This window comes from Coptis chinensis, chromosome 8, assembly GCF_015680905.1.
Source record: "Coptis chinensis isolate HL-2020 chromosome 8, ASM1568090v1, whole genome shotgun sequence".
Classification (NCBI taxonomy): Eukaryota; Viridiplantae; Streptophyta; class Magnoliopsida; order Ranunculales; family Ranunculaceae; genus Coptis; species Coptis chinensis.
In genome coordinates, this window is record NC_141463.1 from 42115887 (window position 1) to 42141295 (window position 25409).

A 25409-nucleotide genomic window follows, 5' to 3' on the forward strand; every position below is an offset into this window, starting at 1 on the left:
CGATTTTATGGGTATCACATGTTAATTTTCTATTTTCAACTCTTTTTGTTGATCCGTAGATTGACAAGTTGAAGATCTTGTCAGATTCTCTTGCAAGTTCCACTTCAAAAGCAGAAAAGCGTATTTCAGATCACAGGTCCGTAAAAATATCGTTGGATCATTGTTTAAATTTCTTATCTAACTGCATTTGCGTAGGAGCGTGATTTTATTTTCTGTCACAAAACCAGTGACTTTGAATGCATCTCAGCGTTGCTCAAAGGGATCATCTCTCGATAAAGGCTTTGTTGTTTTGATTGTCTAAAGTCTTTAAAGAGTTTGGATTATGTTCTTAGACATGGGGACATGGTGTTTTACAACCATATATATCATCCTTTCTTTCAAAGAATTACAACCATATATATTAATCCTTTGAAATCAGTACTTCCGACATTCATACCAAACATTCTTTCAGTCTTATCCAGTTTTCTAGGTCCCTTTGACCTGTGGTGTTGTAGATTCAAGTGTAATTTGTCTTCTACTAAATTTTATTACCTTGTTATGATAATATAAATCCATGACTAATTGATACCAACCTTAGTGTAATTTGCTATGGAATGCTTTCTTTGAATGTTGTAAGCAGGCATCAGAAAGAAGAGGCGCTAAAGTTTCGTGTTGCTAAAGCCAGTGAAGTTAGTGAAGTTGAGAAGGTAAATTTGAAACCTTTTGGTTCTTTGATTGTGGAGGCGTCTGATTCTAAGTATGAAAGTTTTGTTGTTATGTCCAAGTAACTTGGCGTTCTTAGATTAGTAAACCTAGATCTTTCTTCCCCTCCTATGTTTTCATTTATATTAACAGTTGCATAGCAAATTGCATCACTTTTATAGTCGGAGTCATTGGGCCTACTACCTTTGATATCCGCTTCCAAGTGATAGATATGGTCGAATTTAGACATTTGTTTTCAACTGTAGTTATACAGTCAACAGTCAAAAGTATAGAAAACAGTCAAGCATGCTTCTCATTCTGCACATGCATCCTGTGCACCTGGTGGACAGAAGCTGTCTTGTTGCTTAAGTTCCTTGGTCTTCATCAACCTTTCTTTTTACTTGTCTGGTATTGTTTCTGTAAAGAACAAGAATGTTCCCTACAGATGGAAGAACTTCTGGGGATCCTAGGTGGCTAGGGTCATTCTAGAAGTCAATTGATCAGTGCCTCATAGCACCACCACCATTCATGCTTAGATTTCTGTTTCTAAGTATTCTTGGAAAGTTTCGATTAGGTGGACAGAAACTGTCCTGTGGCATCAGTTGCTTGGTATATCCCAAACTTTTTTTTAGAGAAAATTTGTGGATGGGCATTAAAATGCTGTCCCATTGACAGCAGCTCTTGGTTGGCCTGCATAAGCCCATTTACTGCGTCATATTTTAACTGAAAACAAATATAAAATAAAAAGATGAAATGGAAAAGAGGAAATTGAAGGAACAGAGTTAGCAAACCGTTCACTTTGTTGAGAAGCAACTGCGTACATTACCCACTACCCCAGCAATGTTCAATCCACAAATCGTACTAGACAAAAAAGTTGATTCTTCAATTTGATAAAATCCTTAAAAGAAATTGCTTAATTTCTTGTTTAAATGGGTTGGAAATTGCTATAAACCAGCAAAGGAACCCTTGGAACCAAGAAAGATATATCCATAAGTCGAACATAACATAATCAACTGGGTTGGTGAAGTGGGGTTTGTTAATTGGGTGTTGAACAATAACAAACTCTGGATTTTGCTTCTCTCCGACTAACAGTGGATGAGTTGGGATTTTTTGGGTTTGTTAATTGGGTGTTGAACAATAACAAACTCTGGATTTTGGTTCTTTCCGACTAACAGTGGATGAGTTGGGATTTTTTGCTTCTCCCTTTTCTGTTTTACTTTTCCTATATTTTTGTCCTTTTCTCGTTTAATGATTACTTTAATCTGTCGTGGTAAATGGGCTTATGTTGTCCAATAGGAAGCTGCTGTCCACCGGACAGCATTTTAGTGCCTGTCGACCAATTTTCTCTTTTTTTTCCCTTTCTTGTCTGGTATTGTTGCTGTAAAGAACAAGAATGTTCTTCACACTTAGCTTGACAGAACTTTTGGTCATTCTAGAAGTCAAGTGATCACTGTGTCATAAAATCATGATCTTTCATGCTTAAATTATGTTTCAAAGTATTCTTCAAAAGTTGAGATGAGGTGCTCTCTCTCTGATTGGTATGTTATATATTTGATATAATTCCAATCAAAAGGAAGTAGGATGAAATGTCCTACTATTACAAGGATTTAAAGCTAGAAAGAGAAAAAAAACTAAGTTACATTGGCTCTGATCTGTGTGTCCATATCTGTCACGAAAAAATATTTTAAATTGAGGTATATCACAGTTAATATGTTCTCATGTTGTGTCCGACACAGACACGTGGATACGTATTTGATACAGATTTTTCCTAAAATATGGTGTGTCCATGTAACCTAGGAAAAATGCCAAACAAGAAAACCAAGGAACCAGCTGCAAAACAAGAGCATCCTCTCAAAACATAATAGACTCTCTCATCTACACACAGAATGCTCGAATGGTATATCTTGAGTCTTTACGTGCACCTTATACCAGAAAAATAAGAGGCCTTTGATGGACATTTTGACCTCCCTCCATTGTCTTCATCTCACCATTGAAATGTCTTTTATTCCTTTCCAACCACACTCCCCACATATTCGTTTGATGGACATTATGAGGTCTCTCTCTCTCTCTCTCTCTCTCATTGCTAGTTAGTGTAGGTGAGAATCATTTGTTCCCTGTGATTTCTCTTGGTTTATATGAAACAAATCTTTTAAAAAGTATTGTTTGCTGGGCACCGTAATGGTCTTTGTATTTGTTTCGTCCACTATGTCCGTCTTCCTGCATCCATTAATGACTAGCTTTAAAGGATACTGTATATTTGTGCCTTCATTTTTCCCCTTATAAATGATATGTTGCTTTGCTTAGACAAGGAAAATAAGAATTAGTCTCTGATAGACAACCTCTTGTTTATGTTTCCTCTTGGGGTTATATTGATTGCATGAATAGATTAATAATTGTATTATGCAATCTATTGCCATTATGGATCATTTTGGCCTCAAGGAATATGTTGCCAACCATCTTGTTAATGTCTTATTTACAGGATTTGACTGCAGAGATTTCAGCTCTTGAAACACAAAGGGATGAGCTTGAGGCTGAATTGAAAAGGGTATTCATGCTCTTACCTCTGGCTCTATCTTTTCATTCACCAATTTAAAAAAAAAAAAAAAAACAACTCTTTACCAGTTTAACTGTTCTTCCTGAATAATCTATTTTTTGTGTCATTTTTCTGTTACTTTAAAGTTTTTCCCTCACATTATCTTGTAATCCAAATATCAGAAAATTAATCTCATGCACTACCTAGGATTTATTCTGAATGGATCATAACCCTAGCTATCAATCTTTCTAAGTAGTGCCAAGGTTGTCCTATTTAATCCTGTCATTTTTCTCTCAGGTTGTCTCGTTCTCTCCTGTTACTTCTTCATAAGATCAAAATACTTAGCAATTATATCATATTTGACTCTATAAAAAGGACAAATTGAAGATCTGCACCTGCTATCGATCTGCTTGAAAGCTTTCTATAATGTTGCTCTCTGGTCAATCCATGGATGCATTTTTGTACTTTCTTGTTTTTGTACTAACTAATATTCATGAAAAGTTACCAGTGTTTGATAAAATGTATCGGGCCTTCAGGCTATAGGCTCAATGGCAGAGTAACCCGACTCTTAAAATTGTTTTTTCAAAAAAAATCACTTGTTTTCCTCAACACCACCCACAATCTTTGCTCAAATGACGAAACAACCTTAGTCATATGGGAAATTGTTCAGTTTCAAAGATAAATAACAAAAATTTAGTTGTTTCTATTTATTCCTTCCAGTGACCTATCTAAAGTGAGTGTTAAAAACAAGAGTCGAGCATTTGAAGTCTGGAAATCAGTGAATTTTTTTATTTGGAATGACCTGAAAGTCCTTCACAATGTCAGTGTTCAGTTACTATGTAACTGGGGTAAACAAACTATTGAACCTAATTCAAACATTTCGTCATGCTTGAGCCCTGTGGCAATTTAGCATTTTCACATCAATGTCAAAGTCAATGGCTTACCTCAAATCATTGCAGGTGAATATATCCTTGTCTTCTGCTCTTAAACGTCTACATAATACTAGGGAGGAGAGGGAGCAATTTGATGAAGCAAACAATCAAATAGTTTCACACTTGAAAACTAAGGTATTATGCTCGCTTTTGTTTCTTGACGACGATACTGTTGAATGACCGATAAGCCTTTATGGAGCTGATATGTCATTTTTCTGGTATACTGTTCTTTATCTTCACTGTATTTTCTGCAATTTAGGAAGATGAGCAGTCAAGATCCATCTCTTCATGTAGAGTAGAAGCTGATGTTGTCAAAACATGGATCAATTTTCTTGAGGATACCTGGGTTCTGCAGTCTTCGTACACAGAGCAGAAGGATAAGCAGGCCAAGTACATACTGCATACTTTGTTTTCTTCTAGAACATTGTGAACATTGTTTATGTATTCTTTTTTGATCGGTAAAATTCACTTTGTATTAGAAGGAAAATAAAAATCATAGTGATATGGGTCCCAGTAGCAACCAGCAAGGAGCCACTAGACCAAATTTTACACTCCCCTAATACCCCTTGCAAGAGCTCACTCATCTCACTATCCCATCGCAATGACACATGAAACCAACAAATCTTACACCTGTAAAGAATGATGTAGCACATGCCCAATCGAATAGAAGCTTCTTGATTTCCCCTACTTTTCTTTTTGTTCATGTTTCTTTCTTTCCATAGTGTCCACACAAAAATATTTGGAAGGTGATCCACTAACCATTTGGCTTTGTTAGAGAGTGGAGAAGCTCCTTTTCTTCTAGACCATTATTACATCATATATAACACATACATTTTATGTGCTCAAACTGTTGTAGATCCTGCACCAAGTTTTAATAAGATTATGACTGTTTTTGGCATCTGTTTCTCCACATCTTCAAGTGATGAGTTGGACAAATCTGGAAACTACTTCTTGGATGTTGTTGTTCATCATCTCTCCGCTTACAAGGTAAGATATTTTTATATGAGCTAGCAATTGTACCTTGTCTTATTATTCTCCACATTTTCATGAAATATATTCATAATTGCATGCACCATCGTATCTTTGCATAGGGGGAGTTGGGGGTTTCTATCACCCGTATCAGAAAATTTGTGGAGAACATGAAGAATTTAAATGAAGGGTAAGACAAATTTTGTTGAACTAGATGGTTGGCATGAGTATCATTCTACCCTTCCTTCTAATTTCTGTCTTTGTCAAATATAGCAGGTCAGAGATGGCATCTGGTGTAGCTAGTGAGAATTCCCAAATTATAAATCCGCAGAAAAATCTTGAAGAGGAATATCTTGATTATGAAGCCAAGGTGTGCACAGTTTGCATTTAAATATCACAAAAGTGTACTTTGCTTCTAGTGTGTTTTTTTTCCGTAGTAGGGTATCCTAAATATCTCTTTCATAGTTCCTTTCGAGGTGTTCGTGGAGAATTTTGATCCAAAGATCTAATTTCTGTTCATCAGTTTTCATTCTTCCTTGATATTTGTCAGATCATATCATACATGCACAATCTTTTTCACTTTAGATTAGGCATCAGTCTCTTTTATTTACCTGGCTAGATTTTATTCCGAAAATATTTTCCTCATTTTTCTTTGCAGATTGTAACTACCTTCAGTGTAGTGGATAACATGAAAGAACAATTTTATGCTCTACATGGAAAAGTATCTGGGTATGGTACTCCTATCGAAGAAATTATCATTCTTACACATGAATCTGTGTATTACTCCTGCATATGCACCATTGTATATTCTCTTGAAATTTGAGAATTGGAGTCCCTGATAATGCAGAAAAGAAGACGCAAGAGTGAAAGAACTTTTCAATTCTATTGAGCAAATAAGAGCAGAATTTGATTCCATTGAGAGACCAACTCTTGAAATGGAGAGTCCACCATCAAGGGAAGAGACGCCGCAGAAGAGTCGATTGCATCTGACAGCACCTACAGCTGTGACAACGCCACCTCCTGGGGAAGAAGAAAAGTTGGAGAAACCATCACCCAAGTCAGAGCAGTTGTTGGACGCAGAAGCAGAACTTGCTAAGCTGGAATCAGAATTCGGGAAGGATGGCAGAGACTACTCAACAGAGGAGATTGGGGGCTGGGAGTTTGATGAACTTGAAAGTGAATTACAATATGGTGACTCGGGGGCAAGCAAATAGAATTAAGTTGCTTTGCTCATTCCTTTCTCCTAGTAAACAAGTACATGTCTGTACCCATGATGTAACCTATATATGTATAATAATTAACAAGTTAATGTGGCCAGTAAACAAAGCCACTTTTTAGCTAGGCGTTAGATAAACTATATATCAGTTCACATCCCTCTCCTGGAATACAACGTTTTGGAGTTTACATGCTTTAGAACGGATAAGTAAGCTGGGATAGTTTTTCCCGCCCTTACGTGTACCATCATTGTGCAGGGCTCCCATGCTCCCGATTAATGGGTACAATTAGCGACTTTAGCTACCAAGTTCCAGCCCAAGCGTCTAAAACTCAAGCAACCAGAAGTCCAGAACGGTCTCAAAAGTGTGTTCCATGGCAATAGTCTAATCCAAATAAACTTTCCGACATCTAGCATTAGATCCCTACCGGTCTGGGTCTTAGGACCCTTCTCTGAAGCAATCAGCAGCATCCATTGCTTATAATTTTCTGCTCTAAAAGGGTTATGTAGTTCTCCTTGGTCTTGATTATGAACTCCGGTTTGAAACAATATTTAATGTGCAGTAGCAAAGTCGGTTAAACTTTTAGGTGATGATACTAGAGGTCTGGGCTCGAATTCCGCCAGTATCAAAGAGTTACTGATCTCATTTAAAACAGGTTTACCAAAAAAAAAAAAAAAAAAAACAATATTTAATGCATATACTATGGTCGCCTAAATAGTAAGATTTCTTAGGACTATTATAGGGAAATAGTAGCTTAGCGGAATTCAATTTGATTGAGCATGGCAGCTGACTGATCGAAGGAGCTTAATAAGCATGGCAACTGAAAGAAGAAACGAACCGAATCTGCTGATCCATAAACTATAGTGTACACTACTGTCTACTGCGCATCTCCCTAAATACCATAAATACCTTCTCTATATTGTTAAAGAAAGATTAGGTGACCAGAGCAGTCAATCCCAACAGTTAGTCCAGCTATTACAAGCTAAGTAGGAAATGGATGCACATGAAATGCACCACCAAACCACAAACCAACGAATATGTGGAGCTGGACCGCAAGAGACTTGTTTTCCATGCAAGTCCGTAATCCTCGTCACTCAAACAAGTGTCAAACAATACCTCCACCTGTCACTCATCTCTCTCTTGTTAGTTGTTAAATACTCCTTCCCTTCTCAATCTTTCTTCACCAACTCTATCAAAATTTCTCTCACAGAACAATTTAACAAAACAGTCAAATATTACAAGAAGCATTTCAATCAATGGCTGAACATCAAGGCCAACACCACCCTGGCCAACAACATGTCCCAACTGATTCTATCAAAAGCATGCTACCTGATAAGGGCCCAAAAGCCACTCAAGTCATTGCTGTGATCACACTATTTCCTTTAGGTGGTCTTCTTCTAACTCTTGCTGGGCTTACCTTAGCTGGTACTGTTATCGCCCTTGTTCTGGCCACCCCCGTCTTCATCCTTTTCAGCCCAGTGATAGTACCTGCTGCAATCACGATTGGGCTTGCTGTTATTGGATTTCTCACATCCGGTGCGTTCGGGCTTACTGGAATGTCAGCCTTGGCTTGGATCATGAATTACGTGCGTCAGGTAAGTGGGAAGGTTGCTCAACAACTGGGTGAAAAGGTTCAACAAATGCCTGATCAGATGGAAGCTGCAAAGCGTCGCATGCAGGAAACTTCAGGACAACTGGGCCAGAGGACTAAGGAAATCAGCCAACAAGCTCAGGCTAGAAGCCAAGAAGGCGGAAGGACGTGAATGCATGCTTTGAAGCTAAATGAGGAGGGAAAATGAGGCTTTTGGAGGTCCATATGGTTTCTATTTTTCTTTTTTGTGTTTAGTAAGTACTGTTTGTTCGTGGTTTAGATTATGTAGTAGGGTCTAAGATGGCGTTGTGGCAGTCAGAAGTCTAATAACATATATGGTTATTGCTTTTATCTTTAACTAAAGTTTTCCTTTGCCTTCTCTATATATGGTTCTTGCTTTGATCTTTTAATTACTAAAGTTGTCCTTGTCTCAGCTAAGCGCTGAAGAGCGAATTTTTTCACTAAAAGAGGAAGTAATTAATAAAAGGTATCTACGTGGTAAACATCGAAATTTTCATTCAAAGACACTGTAGACAGATAGCTCCCCAAAAGAGCATGATCAACATTTTAAGCGTGCATCCGCTTCCAATTCACCAATGCAACTTCACCCCCGATATCAAGTAGCTAGATTAAAGAACCTTTACATTATTGCCCCTTGGGTGAGGGAAGTAACAGAGAAAACGATAATCAAGGTGGTCGATACTTGAGAGCTTACTCAAGAAATATAGTAATTATATTAATTTTAATTATTGCTCTTAAATAGCAAGATATCTGGTACTGCGTAACTAATAAGTAACGATGTCTTCAGAGAAGAAAATCAGGTTGCGGATTACCTGTCAAGAGTTTGTACTTGAGATTTTGTCATTAATGAAAGGTTGAGATTTTGTCATTAATAAAAGGTTGGGGTCCCCTAGTTGTGGAAAGTAACGATGCATACACAATATTATTCAAGTACCAGTTGAATGAAAGCTCAGACTTCACTGTAAATGTGTGAAACTGATGTATGAAACTGAGGTCCAAGTCTGAACAACATTTGCTATGAACATTGAGATAATCTGCAGCTATATATACTTAACTCTGTCACTAGTTGAGCATATTGGTCTCCTTAGAAGTGGAACAATGTATTCTAGTATTAGGGATGCGAGACCCACCTGTAGACCCCACCTGTATTAATCAAGAAAAACGAGCATACATAGTTAGCATCCTCTTCTGCTAACATACATAGTTCCCTATCTATACGAGGCCCAACAAAAGATAAAAACTCTATAGGCCCTAAGTCCAAGCAAAGGAGGTGCAGCTAATTTGGTGATAGCTTGAACGGCTATCAACGAATCTGATTCTACTTCCATTCTACTTCCATGGATATCCATATATGCACATCCGCTCAAGCCAATCTCGATTGCCTTCAACTCTTGGAAAATCACCGACTGTTTACCACCTGACCCTGTGAATATGACCTTCCGTTACTATCTCTTATCAAACCTCCATGACCTGTGTCAGGACCATGCAAGTTTCCATCAGTATTCAATTTTGCTCTTGGTTCAGGGGAGGTATCCAGTTGCATCATTTAGTGACTGGTGCACACAAGGACCGTGTCTCAGCAGTATCAATCAAGGAGGTTACTTGAACTTGAATATACATACAACTTCAATTGTCTTTTGATTCCTCTCTTTATACTTTATAGATCTCCCCCACATGTTTCCTCTCTTTATAGATTCTCAAGATGGAGGACCATTCCCTATTTGAACTCCTTGAATCAGTTGCAATACCAAGGAAACTTTTAATACCTATTATGATATCAGTAGAAAGGACACTCGAAGAATAGGTGGTTGGAATACTCTCGACTTTGATTACAAAAACAACAGGATGAGTGATTAAGGATCTTCTTATAGACAAGCTTGTCTTGAGTTGACAAACTATTAGAAAACAGTTGCCAACAAGTGAATGAGTGTCGTGGGATTACCAACTTTCCCCACACAAATCGCTGTCATCTCACCCTTAGTCCTTGTCGACTCAAAGCAACATATGCACTATTGGAGGTAAATTGACCACTATGATGTGGTTTCCATATCACTCTGTCCACTGGAAGATGGTTGTAGTGGCCCAATAATGAGAATTGGACTAGGTCAACAGGATAATGAATGGGATATAACATAATAGGGGAAGTCGAGTAGTATGGAATCATAACTCTCGGAACCCTAGACCGCGGACGTGGCAGGGGTACGGCGAAAAGGGGAACCAAGGGATGGAAAGACAAGTGGACGATCCAGATGGAAGGAGGAAGGGATATAAAAAGAAGAGGATGGAGAGAAAGAAGGGGGCCGCAGTACAAAAAAAGAGGAAAAAGAGGGAGAAGAAGAGAGAGAAAGAGAGACTAAGTCTTGGTTAAGTTTGAGCTCTTCAGTCTTGATTTGTAGTTTTGAGGTTCATATATTTGGCGCCGTTTGTGGGGACCGAAGAGATTGTAGAAGGCAGAAATGGCACCGTAAGCGAAGAAAGGGGTAGGTAGACCAAAGAGGGCAGTGGTGCAAGAGCCAACACCAGAGGCGATGATTGATGAAAAGGGAGATCAAGAAGTGGAGCATGAAACAAGAGAGACCCGGCTTATGCGAGAGGAGATTGGGAAACTGAGAGAAGAGAACGACGAACTGAGGAGAGAAAAAGAAAGAGCGGAGGAAGAAGAAGGGGAAGAAGCAGGTGAGGAGTCTGACGATGAAGAGGGTGGGCCGAACCTCGTCGAAAACCCGGTGGTTGGGTTGACCATGGAGCAAGTTCAGGAGATGATAGATAATGATAGAAAGGCGAATCAACAATAGGCAAAAGGTCGTGGGGGAGTGGCTAGCCAAGTGGTAGCCGGATTGAATCACAATCCTTTAGTGGACAACATTTGGGCATCAAAGATGCCGAAGAGGTTCAACCAACCTAGGTTCGAAAGATACGACGGCAAAGGAGACCCGGCTAACCACATCCATCATTTCCGACAACATATGCCTCTCTGGCAAGAGGCGCAGTATGATGGACTACACTGTATGATGTTCCCGACTAGTCTGAAAGGAGGGGTGTCGGACTGGTATTATCGGTTGCCAGCGGGAAGCATAAGTAATTTCCAAGAGTTGGAACAGGCGTTTATAGATCATTTCATATACCAGAAAAAGCGAGTGGTGGATATCGCGGCATTATTCAATATTCGACAAAGATCCACGGAGTCAGTGAAGGAGTATCTGTGTCGATTCAAGGCTGAGACATTGAAGGTTGAAAATCTGGATGAGAGAACCGCAGTGATCGCATTTGAAAGAGGGTTGCGGCCAGGAACGGGAGTACACCATTTTGTGGCGAAGAATGAGATTGCAACCTTGCATGAGCTATATCCGCGGGAGGAAAAATATATCAGGTATCTGGACACCATATAGAAGGAGTCTAAGAGGTCAGGAAAAGCAGTGCTATCGTTGGAGAAAGACAAGGAACACCGAAGGGCGGGGGCGTCCAAAAAGGAAAGCGGTGAGTATCATGGATACCCCCAAAGGGCGAAAGGAGCCGAGAGGGGATTCGAAGGAAGTTTAGAAAAAGAAAGCCATACCGCGAGGTAGAAGTGACGCCGCTGAATAAACTTCTGAGTGAAATATTGTCGTTGATTAAGAACCTGTAGGGATATGAAGGGCCACGAAACATGCCAATAGAACTGCCTGATAAACCTTTCTGCGCCTATCATCAGATACGAAATCATGAGATTGACGACTGCTATGCACTAAAGTGGTTGGTTCAGCGATTGGTGGAAAAAGGGAGGATGAGGGAGTTTGTGAGGGTACTGAGAATGAGGATGCTTTGTCGCGCCGGGACCGAATCTTTGGGGAACTATTAATGTGATTTTTAGTGGAGAGGTACTAAGTCATAATGCTCATAGAGATAAGGTGAGGAGAACCGCGAGCATCCCGCAGATCAATAACGGGATAGATAGGCCGCGACCAAGGGTAGGGACAGCGGAAGACAGAGACAGGACCGTGTTTAGCAGTGCGGATCTGTGGGCAGTGGATTCTCCCCATGAAGACGCGTTACTCATCACAGTAGTAATGGGCAATTACATGGTGAAGAGGGTGTTGATCGATTGTGGTAGTGCGGTAGATTTGTTATTCAAAGGAGCTTTGGAAGAAATGGGGATTGACCCTAGGCAATTGAGGCCTCCGGAAACTAATTTATATGGGTTCAATGGGAGTATGACGGAGCCTATGGGAGAACTCTTATTGCTAGTAACCATTGGTCCAGTGACGGTATTTGCACGGTTTATGGTGGTAGATTATTCTTCTCAGTACAATGCGATTTTAGGGAGGCGGTGGATTCACGAGATGAAGGCAATCCCGTCGACATACTATCAAGTGAAACATTTTCCTACCCCGATGGGCATGTACGAAGTTCGCGGAGATCAGGTGACAGCCAAGAACAGTCATAGGGGTATAGTGAAACGGTTGATCCGTGGACCAGAAGAAGAGAACTTAAACCCTAAGAAGAGGTAGGCATAGCAATTACAGTGCGCCTCTGTGGAGGGGGAAGAGGAGTCAACGGTGGGTCCGAAGACGCTCGACGAGATTGAAGTAGTGAATATTGGGGAAGGAGAGGAAGAGAGGTTCACATCGGTAGGGTCCAGGTTGTCGGAGGAGTGGAAGAGTAGTTAATACAATTCTTGTCAGAAAACAAAGATGTGTTTGCATGGGTAATTGAGGATGTTACGGGGTTTGATCCAGAGTTTGCGTGTCATCGGCTACACATGAAAGAGGATGCCAAGCCAGTGAGGCAAAGGATGCAGAGCATTAGACTAAAGTATGCGAATGGCATATGTGAAGAGGTTGCGCGTTTAAAAGGAGCTGGAATAATATAAGAAGTGGAATTCACATATTGGCTGTCCAATGTGATTGCGGTACCAAAAAAGAATGGCAAGGTTCGTATGTGCGTCGATTTTATAGATGTGAATGTAGAGTGTCTTATAGATAGCTATCAAAATATTTTCGTTCATGGATGCATCTATAGGATATAACCAGGTCGCGATGTACGGACCGGATCAGGAGAAGACAACATTTGTCGTAGAAGGTGGCACGTATTGCTATACAAGGATGCCATTTGGATTGAAGAATGCCGGAGCCACTTTCTAGCGGTTGGGAGAGAAAATGTTCAAAAACAAGATTCGTAAGGGGATTGAAATATACATAGATGACATGGTATGAGGAGGAGCATTTAGAGGGCTTAAGAGAGACATTCGAGATACTACAAAAGTACAATTTGAAGTTGAATTTAGAGAAATGCGCATTCGAAGTGACCACGGGAAAGTTCTTGGGCTACATTGTTACTCATCGGGGAATAGAGGTTAATCCTGAACAAATAAGAGCTTTGGTGGAGATGTCGTCACCACGGAATGTCAAGGAAGTGCAGCGGCTTGCGGGTAGGGTTGCGGCTTTGAATAGGTTCATTTCCAAATCATCTGACAAACCTAGACCGCTGTATCAGTTACTGAGAAGCACCCCAAATTTCTTGTGGACATCAGAATGCGAGGAGGATTTTCAAGAGTTGAAGAGGTATTTGGGTAAGGCTCCCTTGCTATCACGACCAGAGTAGGGGGAGAAATTATACTTGTATTTGGGGGCTACCGAGTATGCAGTTAGTTTAGTTCTTGTCCGTCTAGTCGACAGAGTGGAGAAGCCGGTGTATTTTCAAAGCAAAACATTGTTGGATGCAGAGACGTGGTATAGTAGAATTGAGAGGTATGCCCTTGCTTTAATTTTCTCGGCTCTGAAGCTGAAACCCTACTTCGAGTCACACTCAGTGGTGGTGGTGACCAACCTGCCTATCAAACAAGCGTTAAGGACAGAGACGTCAGGCAGAATGTTGAAATGGGCAGTGATGCTTAGTTCGTACGAGATACAATATCAGATAAGAACTGCAGAGAAAGAGCAAGCTGTAGCGGAGTTTCTGGCAGAGTTCCCCGCAGAAGATCCTACTTGGGGAGAAGAGATGGTCATGGAACCGAAAAGGGATGTAGAGCCTGACCTACTAGACCCTTGGGATAAGAGGAATGGGTGGAGAGTATTCGCAGATGGATCTGCCACTGACGCATGCAGCGGCATAGGGGTTGTGTTGGTTACGCCTGAAAATAATAGAATAGAACAGACTATGAAACTTGGGTTCACGGCATCAAGTAATGAAGCAGAGTATGAGGCAATAATAGCGGGGTTGAGAATGGCCGAGGACTTGGGAGTAAAGGAACTGACCATGTATTCCGACTCAAATCTAGTGGTGTGTCAGGAAAATGGAGAGTTCGCTGCTCGATGTCCGCGAATGGCTAAGTATTTAATGGTGATGCACGAAAGGTCCAGCAAGTTTGTGAAACTCAGATTTGTACACTTGGGTCGCTGTGAGAATAGGCATGCGGTCGCCCTGGCATACGTGGCTGCAGCCATACCTGGGTCTAAGGAAAGAACGATACGGGTAGAAAGATTGGAGAAACCAAGCACAGAGGAAGTGATAGAGGTGTGTCAGATTACAGAAGAAGAAGGTGGATGGATGGATCCCATTAAGCATTTCTTGGAGGGAAGGGAGGTGACAGATAAGAAATAAAGAAAAAGGTTGGGACAGGCTTCTCAAAGATATGTTTTGTTGGAAGGTGAACTGTACTGAAAGAACTTTAATGGGCCATTGTTGAAATGTTTAGGGCCGAGGTTAGCCTTGGAGGTGCTGGCAGAATTGCATGAATGGGACTGTGGGAGCCATTCCGCCGAGAGAACTACGGCACACCGGCTATTGACGCAGGGCTACTTCTGGCCCCATATGAAAAAAGATGCTGTGGAATTTGCTAAGAAGTGTGACAAGTGCCAGAGATTTTCATAGCTGATATTCACTCCCGCGGAACCTCTGCATAACGTCTCAAGTCCGTGGCCTTTTGCTATGTGGGTGATGGATATCGTAGGACCGTTGCCCATGGCTAGTGGCAAAAGGAGGTATATGCTGGCAACCATGGACTACTTCACCAAGTGGATAGAAGCAGTACCTTTGCAATAGGTGAAGGAGACGCAGGTGATTAAGTTTCTATGGGAGAACATCATATGTTGGTCTGGGCTGCCATATGCCATCATTGCAGATAATGGGATACAGTTCACAGGAGCAAAGGTGACTGAGTTTCTGCAAGCATACAAGGTAAAACAGGGGTTCTCTGCCCCCTACAACCCCGAGGGCAACGGATAGGTTGAGTCTTCCAACAAAATGATAATGAACAACCTTAAAAGGAAGTTGGAAGACAAGAAGGGCGCGTGGGCAGACGAGTTAAACCATGTTCTTTGGGCTTATCGAACCACACCTCAGACAACCACTAAGGAGACCCCATTTGCCTTAGCCTACGGTGTAGAGGCCATGATTCCTTCAGAGATGGTGGCGGCTACCATGCGAACTAAGGCTGTGGAGGAGGGATCGAATTGGTGCATCTTGATAGGGGATTTGAATTTGGCAGAAGAGAAAAGAGCTTCGGCCGCCTCTGATTAGAAGAGTATCATAGGCGATTACAGAGGCGATACAACAAGCGGGTCAAGCCGCGGCAATTCAAGATAGGAGAGTTGGTGCTCTGCCGAGTGACTCCAAGTACAAAGAGGGAAAAATATGGGAAATTGGGTCCAAATTGGGAAAGGCCATACACTATGGTGGAAGTAGGAGGGTCGGGTACTTATAAACAATGAAAGGTAAACTGATAGAAAAACCTTGGAATGTAAGAATGTTGAAAAAGTTTTGCAATTGAATGTAATGAAGTTACAAAGTAATGTAAGGAAAGTCCAGGGCAAAGGGCTAGAGATGTTGTAAATATATAAGACCACAACACTTTTGTGAAAAGAATTTTGTTTGCTATGTATGATGTCTAAATAAGGATGCAGATAGTAGACAATAGATACGAGAGACACATGGGGCAAGGAGAGGGGGGCCCCATCAAGCTTCCACGCCCATCAGAGGGAGAGGCAGCAGAAGGGGATGAGCCTTTTGCTGACACTAGAGTTAAAGGGAGCCTGGAACAACAGGAGTTGTTCTAGTAGGCTTCATGGCTTAGTCGAACCCGTGGAGTGGGATGAGTCCCCCGCTAATCAGAGATTCGAGAGACACATGGGGCAAGGAGAGTGACCCCACCAGACTTCTATCCCCATCAGAGAGAGAGGCAGCGGAAGAGATGAGCCCTTCGCTGACACTAGTGCTAGAGGGAGCCTGGAACAAGACGAGTTGTTCCAGCAGGCTTCATGTCCTGATTGAGCCCGCAGAGTGGATTGATCCCTCCACGGATCAGAGATGCAAGAGACGCATGGGACAAGGAGAGTTCTATGCCCATCAGAGGGAGAGGCAGCGGAGGGGAGGAGCCCTTCGCTGGCACTAGTGTTGGAGGGAGCCTAGAACAAGATGAGTTGTTCCAGCAGGCTTCATAGCCTGATCGAGCCCGCGGAGTGGGTTGAGCCATCTGCAGATCAGAGATATGAGAGACACATGGGGCAAAGAGAGTGACCCCCTCAAGCTTCCACGCCCATCAGAGGGAGGGGCAGCGGAGGGGATGAGCCCTTCGTTGACGCTAGAGCTAGAGGGAATATGGAACAAGATGAGTTGTTCTAGCAGGCTTCATGGACTGATTGAGCCTGCGGAGTGGGAGGAGCCCTCCGCAGATCAGAGATGTGAGAGAACTCATGGGGCAAGGAGAGTGACCGTACCCCATCAGGCTTCTGCGCCCATCAGAGGGAGAGGCAGCCGAGGGGATGAGCCCTTCGCTGAAACTAGTGCTGGGGGGAGCCTAGAGCACGGTGAGTGGTTCCAGCAGGCCACGGGATCTGGGCGAGCCCACAGAGTGGGGTGAGCCCTCCACGGACGAGAGATGTGCGAGACACATAGGGCAAAGAAATTTTCCTTCATTAGACTGCACCACCTAATCGGGCATGTTGCATGACTTAGCCGAGGCTGTGGAGTGCCCTAATGAGGTGTGGAAAGCTTCAGGGGTGTAAATTTCAGGAGTGCGCTAAAGAGAGGGCAAAGGACTGACCAGAGACGTGAAAAGTTATATGTGGAGATACTTTGCAAGTTAAGCAAGTATATAAAGCTCAAAGATAAAAAGACAACATGCACACTAAGCAAAATCAAACATCATAGTCACTAAACATGGAGCGAGACAAATCATGAGTTTGTAACAGTGTCTTAATACAAAAAAGATGTCTAGGGCATTCCCAAGGTGGAATCATCAACAGTCATCTCATTAGTAGCTTCCTCAGTGGCTGCAACAGTGGTCTCATCAGTGGCTGCCGCTGGGGAGGGGTTTTCTTCTATCACAGGGTGTTCTGGAATGACATCCGTGGCCAATATTCCTTCCTTTGCAACCTCAGGGGATTCGACCACCAGTGGTAGGCCTTGTGGGGAGAAGTCGGCCTTTTTGTGTGAGCCGCGAATGCTCTTCCTGGATCTTCTTGGCCACCCTCTTGTCGGCCAGGGCCTTGAAGCGGTCGCGAAGAACAGTCATGTCCATTTGGTGCTGCTGCAACAGTTGGGCGGTAGCATCCTGATGTTTATGATTGAGGAGTCCACTACCTCCATGTGCTATTAGGTGAGGGCATCCAAGTTGAGTTGGTGTTGTTGGAGGAGAATTTCCTTTTGATGGCTCAGGCGTTCGTTGACCTTATCCATGTATTGTTCGTGAGATGACTCCACGGACCGGAGCTCGTCCTGTGCCTTGACTTTAGCCAAATTGGCAGCTTCAAGATCTGATTGGAGTCCAGCATAGGCAGCTCTTAGTCAGCAGGGCCGTTAAGTTCTTGCTCCAGGGCTGCCACCTTATTCTTGGCATTGAAAAGACCACGGATCATAAAGGAGATATCTAGGCTCACCTAGGATCAAAGAGGAAGATGGATAAAAAAAAAAAAAGTTGTACCCTTTCCCAGTTGGTATACAAAGAAGTACGGTGTTGGTCAAACGAACCCCAGTCCACATATGCTATGTCCTTGGGCAAGTGAGCGTTATAAAATAGGGAGGAGGCTACGACAGCATTGTCCAGAGTGGAGTCCGCAGTGTTCTCCCTACGATTGTTCACCTTTAAAATCGGACAAAAGTCCTCTACAGCTGCAAGTTCGGATGCCGGGGCAGTAGGCAGAGCTGGTTCTTTGCCAGATCAACATGTGCGGGGGGAGGAGATAGCAGGATGAAAGGGTAAAGCAATAGGGGCTTGTTCTTCAGATGCGGAGGTCCGTTGAGTGATAGGGGCAGGTTCTTCAGATGCGGTAGTCCGCTGCCTCTTGGACGGAGGCTGGTCAGTAGGAACCTGCACCTCTGTGGAGGGAACCTCCACCACCTCATCCTCATCAGAATCACTGTCGAATAGTTTTTGTTTGCGGACATCCATATCATTAGGAGGGGAGGAAGGTGAAGTGTACTGATCGTCCCAATTTGAGATAGAGCGATAGGAAGGGACGTCTTCAGGAGCCGAGGAGTGGGTGGGATCGTGAGATTCAAGGGAGGCGGGGGAGCGAGAGGAAGTGCGGGGATGATGTCGGTAGGAGGTATGGGTGCGAGGCCTTTTCCTTGGAGAAGGAGAGGCTCTGGGTTTGCACTCTTTGGGATAGGGCGGTCAATAAAATAGGGTAGAGAAACCTCCAATATTGTGTAGATCGGGGATTGGCAACAGGGGAGTAGCAGTGGTGGGATGGATGCCCAGGTGGTCGGCTTGAGCATGACCGAGTTCACGAAGCCTTTGGAAGATGGGACACGAGATGTTGGAGTAGATTCTGGACTTGGAATCTAGCCGCCAACCTGCAAAACAAAGAAGGAACCGCGGTTTAGTGATAACACGTGTAGCACATCAAGAGAGAAGGGAAGAGATAAGGAACTCACCACGGTTTATGAAGGCGAGGTGGGTAAGATTTAAATTAGAAGGAATGTCTGCAGAAAGAAATGGACTTGACACGTATAACGGGTAGTGGTACCATACCTTGTCTGAGGTTGTGACACGGAGTACAAAGGATTGCTTCTGAGGGTGTACACAGAAGGATTGGTACCCTATACGTACTAACATCTTTAGTACTGATTTTGATATAATATTGAGAGTAGATATCGCGGCTTGTAATCTTGGGTCTGCCGGTTTTATTGTACGAGTTCGCGATGTACATAATTCTCCAAAAATTCCATATACCTTGGCAGGGGGGAATATTGAAGTGATTGCACACCTCTACATCTAAAAGGGTGAGAGGAATCCGTAGACCGGCGATGATTTGACCTACAGTGATTACAAGGTACCCCGGACATCGTGGAACCAGGTGTGGGTAATGGGTGACAGATGGCACGTGTTCCAGCACTATATCGGCTAGAATACCATAGGTAGCCCTAATTGCAGTCAAATTAGGACTACGACATCTAGATGGGGTTGGAAGTAAAGGGGCCTGACAACCAGAAGTGGAAGGGACCGCAGCAGGGGCAAGAGTGGGGGGAGAGGATACTCTGTCGTGTTGGGAATAGGAAGAGTCACCGGTTTTGGAGCTCGACATTGGGTAAGAAGATGAACAGACCCAAGATATCGAACAACTCAAAACACAGTATAAGCAAAAGAGAGTAAGGCCTAAAAAGAAAACTTACCGAGAGGAGTGAAGAGAGAAGTGATAAGCCTGAAGAATGTGCTGGAAGGACTAGAGAGTCACCGAAAGAACGGGGAAAGCAAAAGCGAGTCGGAGGTTGGTCAGAAAAAGAAAAGATGGCAGAGTAGTTGAAAAGCAAAGGGAGAGGGGGAAAATGAAAATGAGAGAAGGAAGAGAAGGAGAATAGAAGAGTAATTTTTAGAGATTGAGAAAATGAAGAGTCGGATAGTAGACCCAGGCAAAGGGTGATGCGTGGAAGCTCGAGGTACGAGGGGATGTAGAAAATACGCGTGATGATTGCCATCAACCTCACACGCAAACCGATGAAGAACCTGATGAGCTGTAAAGGTAGAAAGAAAGCGGTGGGAATTCTCGACCCCGAGTCCCTTAACAGAACCGCGGAGTCGAGAAGGGGTATTTGTAGTGGCCCAGTAATGAGAAGTGGACTAGGTCAACAGGATAATGAATGGGATGTAACATAATAGGGGAAGTTGAGTAGTATGGAATCATAACCGTAGAACCCTAGACCCCGGACGTGGCAGGGGTACGACAAAAAAGGGAACCAAGGGATGGAAAGACAGGTGGACGATCTAGATGGAAGGAGGAAGGGATATAAAAAGAAAAGGATGGAGAGAAAAGGGGGGCCGCACAGTGAAAAAAAAGGAAAAAGAGGGAGAAGAAGAGAGAGAGAAAGAGAGACTGAGTCTTGGTTAAGTTTGAGCTCTTCAGTCTTGATTTGTAGTTTTGAGGTTCATACAATGGTCATTAATGATAGTATTCAAGATGTCTTCCTTAAGCTCTGCACATTGTAGATTATGGATGACACTACTCCATGTACCATTATGTGAGAGTTGATTTACAGTAGCATCCAAAGGAAAATGGAGCTCAAGAACTGCCTGTGAGTGGAAGAGCAAAGGACTATTCTTGCACCACAAATCATGCCATATAAGAGTATTCTCACCATTGGCTATAGAGTACTTGATGTGCTCTTTTGCATCAGTTCTGCTTTTGAGTATACTCCTCCACGGACCACGCACAGTCAGAGGGAATATTCATGGTCCAGAAGAATTTTTTCTTGATGTGATTCTGCCATATCCATTCAACCTAGACACTTTCATCCTTTGCAGCTACTTTGAAAACGAGACCGCAATATGCACTCTTATTCCACACCTTCATATTCATAATACCCAACCCTCCTTCCTCTTTTGGTTTACAAATAGTATGTATACTTGCTTGGTAAAGACTTCTTTTGGAATCAGTCCCACACCAAAGAAAGTTAGCACAAATTTTTTCTACTTGTTCTAAGACAGTGATAGGGAGAATAAATGTTCTGGACCAATAGATGTGGAATTGGCTAAGAACAGAAGAAATCAACTGTAATCTACCAGCATAAGACAATAACCTAGATTTCCAATCAACAATACGGATAGTGATTCTCTCAATGAGGGGTTGTCATTCTCTAATGCCTAAACAGGCGGAGAGTAGAGGTAGTCCCAGATATCGAACAGGAGGTTTCACAAGTTCTATGTTCAAGATATTGGCCAAATCCATAGCAGCCTGCTGACTTAAAGCACCAGTCATGATGGTTGTCTTATGAGAATTAATTTGAAACCCAGTAGCATACCCAAACTCCTGAAGACAGTCTTTGAGAGCATAGATAGATTGCACATCCCCTTTGCAAAAAAAAAAAAAAAGCACATCATCTGCGAACGCTAGGTGAGTAACTTGTATTTTTTTACATTTCGAGTGGTACTTCATCTGGCTGGAGCATATTTTTCCTTTGATAACACAACATAAGATCTCCATCACCATAACAAAGAGATACAGAGAGATGGGATCTCCTTGTCTAAGACCTCGAGCTCCAGGGAAAAAACCCTCGGGAACACCATTCACTAACACTGAGTAAAAGGGAGAAGAAATACACATATAGATCCATGACATGAACTTAGATGGGAACTAAAATCTTTTTAGCATGCATGAGATATTGTCCCAGCTTACCGTGTCATAGCCTTCCGAATGTCGAGCTTGACAGAGCACCTAGGTGTTCCTCTCTTCCTATCATAGCCTCTGAGGAGTTCATGTGATAAAAGAATATTATCTTGTATCGATCTTCCAGGGATAAAGGTTGATTAATTTGAAAAGATGAGTGAATCTATGAAAATTTTGAATCTGTTGGTGAGGACTTTAGAGATACACTTGTAAATAGTGTTACAAAGTGCAATGGGTCTTAAGTCCTCCACTTTAGATGGGTTGCTCACTTTGGGGATGACACACAAAAAGGTGGCGTTAACTCCTCGGGGTATCTTGTTTGTTGTGAATACATTCTGGACTGCTCGTGTAAAGTCTGAACCCACCACATTCCAACAATGCTTGAACAAAAATGGGTTAAAACCTTCTGGACCTGGCACTTTGTTATCCGGCATATCAAAAAGGGCTCGCTTGATTTCCACTTCAGTTGAACATTCATCGAGTTGTTGTTGTAGAGCAGGAGGAACTACTTCTCAAACTTGTAGCTGCATAAGTAAATCCTCGCCACTGACAGGGGCAGCAAGTGAGCCTAATAGAGCTTTATAGTACTCAACCATAAGCGCAACCACTTCATGTTGACCAGAGGCCGTACCTTGGTTTGAAAAGAGAGACCAGATACCACTCCTAGCTTTCTTTTCTTTGATATAATTAAAGAAATAGGTAGTTCCTTTATCCCCATCCTTCATCCAATGACAATCACTTTTTTGCAGTATATCCATATCTTCTACGAGAGCTAGGTCTTTATACTTCTTCAATGCCACTCATTCTTGTTCACCAATCATTGCATCATTTGGGTTTTTTTGTAGGAGAATCTGAATATCATGTAGTTCCTGCTTGGCATTGAGTACTCTTTCATGAAGGTTGGAGAAATTTAGCTTAGCCCACGGCCTAACCTTTTCCTTGAGTAATTTGAGTTTCTGAATCGGCACATACATGGGAGTATTCCATCTTCCTCTATCATCCTCTAGATGGTTGGAATAGATGGTTGGAATACACTGTTGGAATAGATGGGAGTATTCCAAACATCCTCTAGCACAACAAGGAAACCATCTTGGATTGCCCAGAAGTTGCAGAATCCGAAAGGCTTTGTAGAACTCTTGAAGTCGATCCATTGTAAAACCATGGGAGAGTGGTCCGAAACTCCTGCCCCTTGGAAACACAAGTTAAAGTTCACTGCTTCTTGAGGATGCATAGGTTCTCCTCCAACCCTTTCATTTGCAAACAAAATGTTGTTGAAATCCCTTGCAACACACCACGGGCCATTTATAGAGTTATTGATGAGCATGATATCTTGCCATAGTTGTAGCCTCTCAGAATGGGAGTTACTTACATATACCACTGTCAAAAATAATTTTTCATTTTCCGGAAGATAGACCACCTTGCAATGAATGAACTGTGATGATTCTGAAATTTTCTGGACACTCATGAAGAAAGGAACCCAGCAGGCCCATATGCGCCCTGCAGGACTCTTATTATAGTTGTGGACATGTTGCCAAGAAGGGCAACATACATTCCTTATTTCATCATACTTATGGATTCTAACTTTTGTCTCCAAGAGACCAAAAAAACAAAGCTTCTTCTCAATCCTAATTTTGTTTATTTCCTTAGCCCTCTGGATGTTATTGGTGCCTCTCACATTCCATATACTTAAAGGAGCAATCATCTTTAACGGTGTCTTTTATTTCTTGAACCCTTGAGATGACCCCTACTCTTCTTCCCAGTATTCTTGCTTGCATTATCATCCTGTGGTTTATTATGTGATCTCAAGACAGGGCCCTTCTTTTTCTGGAACAATAGAGTGGTGTGTTCAGATGGTTCCAAATGAATTGTATTCCTATCATTAAAGTATTCGGTTTCTTCGACTGAGATTTCATCATCATCTGACATTTCCCCATCTCTAACATCCACTTCTAGGATGTTAAAGGCATTGTAATCTTCATTATACTGCAATTCTGACCCAGTTGTACTATCCAATGTCTCAACATAAGGTATTATGGCAGATTCCTGCTCCAAAGAATAAGGCATCAGGGAACTGCGCATGTCTAAAGCTCTGACTACGCTACCACTATATCATTTAAAATGATGCTTTTGTCTACTTCCATGAGGACTTTCACGGTTTATTATTCTCGCCTTGTGCGAAAGTGGCGCGCTATCCATTAACCGAAAAAAGGAGACAATTAAGCTTTGTTCAATAATGAAGGAAATAAAAAGTTTAGAACTTGTAATAGCATTATACTAGTCATGTACTTCTCCAATAAGAAAAAAAACGTTCTCAATGGACATTGTTATTGTACTAACAAAATAGAGTGTCAGTCGCTTCTAATGATTTATAATTGTGTTGTAATTGTAATATTATTTAATTTTGGAGTATCAGGCCATCATTTAAAATTCTAAAATAATTTACTTTTTGTATGTTTCTATCCACCGTTATATTACTTGGACCGCAAGGGAGAAGATTGTGTTGGGTCCCTCACCTCGTGAAGTATTGGAAACTGGTTTCATTTTGGAAACTAATTGGAGTTGCCTATTGGACTTGGGTTTCTAATTATTTTAGGAAACCAAATTGGAACTTAGGAGTCTATAAATACTCTCAATGTTAGTATAACACAGAAGTGAGAAAACCAATTTTGAGAGAAACCATAATTGAGAGAAAGCCCTTGCAAAGAGATAAAGCTTGTAAGGAGAGAGATTTATAAAAGAGAGATCTAGTAAGTGTTGGAGAGACTTGTGAGGAGTGATTGTAATCTTTCTTCCCAATCTTATAAAGGATTTGCTCTTGTGGATTAGGTATATCATTGGCCGAACCACGTTACATCTTGTGTTGTGATATGTTTTACTTTCTTTGCATTATTATTACTTGCTTGTGATAGTTGTTGATTGCTTAGAGAGTTAGGGTTGCTAGGTTGGTTGTTGTGAAAGTTTAGATTTTTCGATTGGAGTATAGAGTGTTCATTCAAGCTATCTTAGAGGGGATTGATTGGTATCATTTTCCCCAACAAGTGGTATCAGAGGCGTGGTTAGATTAATCACAAAGATAGTTATCCAAATCTTGCTCGGAAGGTGTTCGATAAAATTCCTGAGAGGAGGTTTGAGTTGAAATAGCTTGTTGAGATGGAACATTTTGTAAACACTCATATGACTAGTCCGAATAGAGGTAACTACATTATTTGGAAAGCCAAGATGAAAGACTTGCTCTATTGCAAGGATTTAGCACAACCCATTGAGAATGGAGGAGTAAAACCAGACACAATAGCGACAGCTGAGTGAAGTAAGCTTGACAAAAAAGCAATTGGGTACATTCGACAGTGGATTGATGATAGTGTCTTCCACCATGTATCCCAAGAGACTATCGCTTTTGGCTTATGGTAAAAACTCGAAGACCTCTATGAGAGGAAGTCGGCCGGAAACAAGGTACTTCTCATTAAGAAGTTCATGAGGTACAAAGAAGGTTCCTCAATGTCTGAGCATCTTAATGAAGTACAGAATACCATCAATCAGTTGCACTTAATGAAGATTGATATGGGTGACGAAGTTGAGGCTTTGTTACTATTAAACTCTCTACCTGATAGTTGGGAGACTTTAGCAGTTTCTCTTGGCAGAGCCGCTAAGGATGGAATCATTTCCATGGAGATGGCTATCGAGGCATTGTTGAATGTGGAGACAAGAAGGGGTTCACGAAGCAGCTCCTCTCACTCAGATATCCTTGTCACAGAGAAGCGGAAGAGAGGTAAGAGCAAAAAACCATCACATTCTAGAGGTGATGACAGAAGCAAATCTAGGGGTGAAGCTAGAACTCCTAAGGCAGAAAGACAATGTTACTACTGTGCCACTAAAGGTCACTTCAGGTAT

At 42.1% G+C, this 25409-nt stretch overlaps 5 protein-coding genes across 6 annotated transcripts in view; all 5 read left to right on the forward strand.

Annotated features, from left to right (window-relative positions):
- LOC147481493 (structural maintenance of chromosomes protein) overlaps positions 1-6490 on the forward strand; it is a 53520-nt gene extending 47030 nt beyond the window's left edge. Inside the window, exons 9-18 of one of the 2 annotated variants that reach the window (XM_086580838.1) lie at positions 60-136; positions 620-686; positions 3161-3226; positions 4174-4281; positions 4406-4536; positions 5067-5133; positions 5238-5305; positions 5392-5485; positions 5774-5844; positions 5963-6490. In XM_086580838.1, coding sequence (XP_086436964.1) covers positions 60-136; positions 620-686; positions 3161-3226; positions 4174-4281; positions 4406-4536; positions 5067-5133; positions 5238-5305; positions 5392-5485; positions 5774-5844; positions 5963-6329 — 1116 coding nt within the window. In that variant the 3' untranslated portion in view covers positions 6330-6490. Of the gene's footprint in view, positions 1-59; positions 137-619; positions 687-3160; positions 3227-4173; positions 4282-4405; positions 4537-5066; positions 5134-5237; positions 5306-5388; positions 5486-5773; positions 5845-5962 lie in introns of both variants that reach the window. The other variant, XM_086580837.1, reaches the window with a different exon arrangement.
- A 1007-nt stretch (positions 6491-7497) lies between these two features.
- LOC147481494 (oleosin H2-like) lies at positions 7498-8303 on the forward strand. The gene has a single exon (XM_086581042.1). It carries the CDS (start codon positions 7586-7588, stop codon positions 8090-8092), a length of 507 nt encoding a protein of 168 aa, XP_086437168.1. The 5' UTR covers positions 7498-7585; the 3' UTR covers positions 8093-8303.
- A 2517-nt stretch (positions 8304-10820) lies between these two features.
- On the forward strand, positions 10821-11330 carry LOC147481495 (uncharacterized). Its single transcript, XM_086578951.1, has one exon. The coding sequence runs from the start codon at positions 10821-10823 to the stop codon at positions 11328-11330; it is 510 nt and encodes a 169-aa protein (XP_086435077.1).
- A 657-nt stretch (positions 11331-11987) lies between these two features.
- Positions 11988-12428, forward strand: LOC147481496 (uncharacterized). Its single transcript, XM_086578952.1, has one exon. The coding sequence runs from the start codon at positions 11988-11990 to the stop codon at positions 12426-12428; it is 441 nt and encodes a 146-aa protein (XP_086435078.1).
- Positions 12429-13119: 691 nt separating this feature from the next.
- On the forward strand, positions 13120-15974 carry LOC147481497 (uncharacterized). The gene is made up of 5 exons (XM_086578953.1): positions 13120-13489; positions 13589-14458; positions 14615-14764; positions 15041-15096; positions 15822-15974. The coding sequence occupies exons 1-5, from the start codon at positions 13120-13122 to the stop codon at positions 15972-15974; spliced, it is 1599 nt and encodes a 532-aa protein (XP_086435079.1).
- Positions 15975-25409: the final 9435 nt, after the last annotated feature.